A 5474-nucleotide genomic window follows, 5' to 3' on the forward strand; every position below is an offset into this window, starting at 1 on the left:
CTGAGCCACTCGGCCAGCCCTGTTCCTTGCTAATTTAACATTCTAGGTTCTTTGTTCTCAAATCTCTTTTCGGGTTACAGGAGATAAAATTAGAAATTTCAGAATTATGCTTAATATCTAAGTAATACAGAGGCTGTAGTAAGTGTAAACTTGGCCACATCCCCAGTTCTTGTAGTCAGAAGCAGGGCAAATATTAGGTTATAGAATATATTCTAGAATACCTATATATGTTTTAAGTGCCTGACTTATTTTGGAAAGGAGGATTGTGGGACATGAGGCTAAATAGAAATAGAAAGTAGGCAGACTGTTGATTTGTAGTTGTCTATATGTGAGTAGAGGTCCTTTGTCTTATCTAGAAATGAGGAAAAAATTATTTTCTCATTATAGGTGTTTGAAAAGCTCCAACTTTTCTATCCAGAGTGCCAACCTGAGCAAATTCTAATGCCCATGAATTCTCAACTCAAACTTCATACCAACAGGTAAGGAGTGTGGAGAAGGGCAGGCTGGGTTCAAACTTCACCCTCAGTAAAACATGGCACGTGAAAGAACTATTGCCATCTAAGTGATTTTTCTAACCCACAGATCATTTCTTTTTAGTTGAGATGAAATTCACATAGCGTACAATTAACCATTTTAAATTCACAAAGTTGTGCAACCATCACCTGTCTAGTTCCAAAATATTTTCATCACCACCAAAGGAGACCCATACCCATTAACCAGTCACTCCCCGTCTCTCCTCTAATCAGCTGCCTCTATGAATTGAACTCGTCTGTGTATTTCATGTAAATGGAATCACAATATGTGACCTCCTGTGTTGGCCGCTTTCACGTAGCATCATGTTTTCAGGGTTCTTCTGTGTTAAAGAATGTATCAGCACTTCACTCCTTTGTATGACTAAATAATATTCCATTGTATGGGTGGACCACAGTTTGCTTATCCCATCGGCAAACATTTTGATCGTTTTCACCTTTTGGCTACTGTGACTCGTGCTGCTATGAACATTCCTGTACACGTATTTGTTTGAATCCTGTTTTCAGTTCTTTGGGCCAAATATTTTTTAATGATAAGCATATTGTAAGATTTGATTTTTAAAGAGATAAGCATAACCCAAAAGCAGGCTTTTACCCGAGGAACAAATGAGCACACAGTATGGGGAATGACAATCTCTGGCTCAGAGTACAGCCTCGAGCAGTGATCCTGGCAACCTCCACTCCTTTCTTTCTGGTCAACCAGAGCCCCCATGAGATGCCACTTGCTCCTTTTGTTCCCTAGGGAAGGGGCCGCCTTTGTGAGCTCCCGTGTTCTCAGGTGTTTCCCTAATTCATCTGTCATTGAGGAGGACGGCCAAGGGCTCCTGAAAGCTGGTTCCATTGCAGGTACTGCTGTGTTGGAAGTCACTTCCATAGAACCTTTTGGTGTCAACCAGACAACCATAACTGGGGTTCAGGTGAGTTTAGGGAATTACTCATAAATAATGGAATAGGATGAAATGGAGTGGACTGGNTCTACTCCCAGTCAAGTACAACGATAAGGAAGAAAAGTAGTACTTTCCCATTTCCATGATGACCATAGTATAAACCTCTGAGAGTCCCATGGATCGTTTGTAGCACTTCCATTTCTTCTGCATTTGCGTTGATGGGGGATATGCCTGTGGGAAGTGGGGGCAGATGAAGACGTCACGTTGTTTGGACAAAATGTTGGGAACAGAGGTGTGTCCTCTCCCCGTGCTTTGGGCCTTCACGGGTGTGTTCCAATTCCAGGTAACGTCTGAAGGTGGCCCCCAGCCCCAGTCCATCATCCACTTCTCCATCAGTAATCAGACCGTGGCCGCTGTCAACAGCAGGGGGCAAGTCACAGGGCAGGTGGTTGGCACAGCTGTGCTCCGTGGCACCATCCAGACAGTGAACGAAGACACTGGCAGAGTCATCGTGTTTTCCCAGGTATGGTTCTTTGTCCTGCGTGGCTTCTCCTCTAACATCTGGGAGCCACACTGGGAGGCCGGGAGGGAGGAAGGAAAAGGGGCGTGTCCCCAGCCCGGGGAAAACCCTGTGAGCGCCCTCATCCGGCGTGCTCTTACCCAGGCCTGGGAAGTGGGTGATCTTCAGGGGGAAACCCACAGAGTTCTCGGCATTGTCAGAAGACGGAGTCCCTGTCTTCAGGGAATTGTCTAAAAAGCAAAAGCACACCTACTGTGGCACGTTTTTGTTGGCTTGTTTTTGAATGCCCCCAACAACCCCATTCTCTGTGCAGCCGACACCCCCTCTTACTAAGCCGCTCCCCACCCTGTTGAGCAGGACGAAGTCCAAATTGAAGTCGTTCGGCTAAAAGCGGTTAGGATCCTGGCAGCTGCCACTCGACTCATCACCGCCACCCAGGTCAGTCTGATGACTCTGTTCTGAGCCCGGGATGTGGACAGTGCCACGTGGGCAGGGTACAGAGCACAAAATCTCTTTATCTTTCCAGATGCCAGTTTACGTCATGGGGGTGACCAGCACCCAGACCCCTTTCTCCTTCAGCAACGCCAGCCCTGGGCTCACATTCCACTGGTCCATGAGCAAACGGGATGTGTTGGATCTCATGCCCAGGCATTCAGAGGTGTGACTTCATCTGTGTACTACGTTATCTTAGGGATCTTATCAGGACGTTTATTTCATCATATGTTTTGGACTGACTCGCTTTCTAAACTACATAATATTATTACTTATCTCCTTTTCCTGTTGTTCTATGAATGCTGGAAACCTGTAACTCATAGGAAGCATCTAAATGTGAGTGTTCAGGCAGTGCCATGTGATTTTTAATATACTTCCCTAGAAAGAACTCTGGAAAGCGGTGTTTCCTTTAAGAATGCATCTGTTGTTACATGGGTGAGCAGATGGCAAGTTACAGGAGTGGCACATTATGAATATAAAATTTCTGTACATAGAGTTTAAATATTAATCTTTTGACATGTTCAAACATTTGATTACATTCAGAATCAAGTTTGAGCTGTGTGACACGCAGTGGACATTACCTGTACGAAAGGCGGCTGCAGGGCACGCTCCCGGGCACACTCCCGGGCCCGCTCCCGGGAGCTGGGGACGAGCTGGACTCGCACTGTGCGCGCACTGGGGGCGCTGTGGGTGCCCTGGGGCTGGCGTGGCCACCCGATGGCCGCTGAGTCTGGACTGAGTGCCTTGTATCAATAGAGAATTTCAGGAGGAGGATGAATTGACCCGCTTCTCCATGGCTGCCGTGGGCGGTGCCGGCCCTCCCAGTTGTGCGCCTCCCGCATCTGGATTGGCTGCAGCCCTTGCGATGGACATGGAGGAAATCTACGATGCAACCAAAGACTCTGTGTTCATGAAAATGGCTTTGGTGTGTTAATGCACATTGCATTAAGCCTCACTCTGAAGCGGGGACAAGGAAAGAAAGGTGATCGCTGCAGACAGACTTCACCTAGTTCACAACGTTACCTGGTCATCGGTTTGGTGGAACCTACCCACGGTGGCATGGGGACAGTGGCAGCCACCTATGTCTGGGCTCTACCTTAGAAAGAAGGAACCTGGGGCCAAGGTACCCAGTAGTTCACAATTCAGTGGCCGTGAGAACAAAGAATTTGACCGTGGGAGAGAACAGAGCAGCTAGAGGAGCTAGAATGAAGGTGTGTCTGGGGCGAGGTAACAGGAAAAGAGGGGGTCTGGGGAAAGTAAATAGTCTATTTGCAATCTTTCTAAAAACACCTGAGATCTATCACCTAGATAGGGGAGTTCCGGTGGTTGGGCCTGTCTGTCCTGGGCTTCCCAGGGCCTGGTCCTACCGTGCGCTGAGGAGAGATGGAGCGGTGCTGTTTGGTGGAGTTCTGCCCTGGGACTTGTCTTTTTCTGGAGCAGCAAATAAGGATTGTGTGACAGCAGGGGATGGCCTCGGTCCCGGCGACTGTTCTACCTCTACCTCCCTCCAGTGCTCTTACCTAAAGCACCACTCTTTTCTCTAGCAGAAGCAATGACTGCGAGTCACACAAAGACGGCTCCTGCCTCAGCCCTGCAGGGGCACGCTGGGTTATGACATAGGCAGTAGGAAGGTCTCCAGGGCCCCCCAAGGTAGAGTTCCTGTACTGTGGTGTCACCATTTGGATCAGACAGTTGTAAACCTCGTCCTTTAGCATAAGACTTTCTTCCAGACAACCAGTTGAAATCTGTTGCGATTCCACAAAGGCAATGGAAGTTTTCGTGGAGGGCAGATGGAAAGGTGATTTTGGAACTTGAAACTCTGTGTGAGTCAAGAGAACTGGAAGGAAGGTCTGGGCTCTGGACACCAAGAAGGCAGGGGACATAGGACATGAAATGTGTGCCCAAAAGGTGGGCAGGTGCCCACTTCAGCCTCTGTGTTACTGTTAGCTGAGCTCCCCTGAGCCAGAAATCTGCCCAGGTCTAATCCCCACCCAGCCTCCGCCAGAATGGTGAGGACAGCGAGTGGGGAAGACAGTCAGCAGGTGTCAGCAGAGGCCTCAAACAGGAGTCCCTTTCCTGTCCTCTTGCTCTCTTGCTGCCACTCTGAACTCCAGGAGGAGATTGCCTCGCTTGTCTCCCATCTCAGCTTCTCCTGCCTGAACGCACTCTGCAAACCCCTTTCTTCATTTCCATTCTTCTCCTGTCAATGAACTGACTTCAAGATAACAAGACTCTTACAGAGGCCAGAAGTAGGTGGGCCCTGCAAACAGAGGTTTACACTAGGGGTGACTGTGTTGCTAAGAATATGAAAAGGAGCAACTTTGAAAACAAGCCCTGGGACTCCAGCTCTTCTCCAGAGCTATCTCCCACTTACATTTTCCTCGTTGTTCCAACAGAGGGAGGGGCACAGTATTCATTCATGAATGTTTCTTCATCCGTCCCCTCGCTGTCTAGGTGTTTCTGCAGCTCCCAGCAGAGAATAACTTTGCCATGGTTGTCCACACCAAAGCAGCTGGTCGGACCAGTATCAAAGTCACCGTCCGCTGCCTCAACACTTCCTCTGGGCAGTTTGAGGGGAATTTGTTGGAACTGTCTGATGAAGTGCAGATCCTGGTAAGGTCCCAAACCTAAATCTTGTTTTTGTAGATCAAGGAGAAAAAGGTTATATTTGTTTATCATCCATGAAGAGCTTAGTTTGAATAGAGATAGGGCAAATGCTAGAGGGATCCCTGGTTTATAGTTTATGGATTTATAGTTTCTAGATCTTCGTCGTTCCTGCTAATTGCTTCCATATAAGTACTGACATTAGAAACTATATTACATGTACTCCCCTCCACTCCCCACATAATGAACACAGGATATGAACAGCATAATAACTAAAGCATGATTTCTGAGCCATTCCCCCTAACACGCATATTATAGCTGTATTCATCAGTAGAATGACATTGAATCCTAACTTCTGGTAAGATATAAAGAGTGTAAATAGTTTCTACAGTTGTTCAATGGCTGAAAGCTAAATGGCCCTATTGTTTTTAGAATTCAAAA

The 5474-nt window shown here is 47.5% G+C and overlaps 1 protein-coding gene across 1 annotated transcript in view; it reads left to right on the forward strand.

Moving 5' to 3' along the window:
* The window catches only part of NUP210L (nucleoporin 210 like), an 85010-nt gene that overhangs the window by 58835 nt on the left and 20701 nt on the right, over positions 1–5474 (forward strand). The window contains exons 22-26 of the mRNA XM_019627298.1: positions 1273–1447; positions 1608–1940; positions 2295–2375; positions 2464–2595; positions 4884–5054. Of these exons, the coding sequence (XP_019482843.1) occupies positions 1273–1447; positions 1608–1940; positions 2295–2375; positions 2464–2595; positions 4884–5054 (892 nt within the window). The remainder of the gene's footprint in view (positions 1–1272; positions 1448–1607; positions 1941–2294; positions 2376–2463; positions 2596–4883; positions 5055–5474) is intronic.

This window comes from Hipposideros armiger, unplaced genomic scaffold, assembly GCF_001890085.2.
Source record: "Hipposideros armiger isolate ML-2016 unplaced genomic scaffold, ASM189008v1 scaffold_729, whole genome shotgun sequence".
Taxonomy (NCBI): domain Eukaryota; kingdom Metazoa; phylum Chordata; class Mammalia; order Chiroptera; family Hipposideridae; genus Hipposideros; species Hipposideros armiger.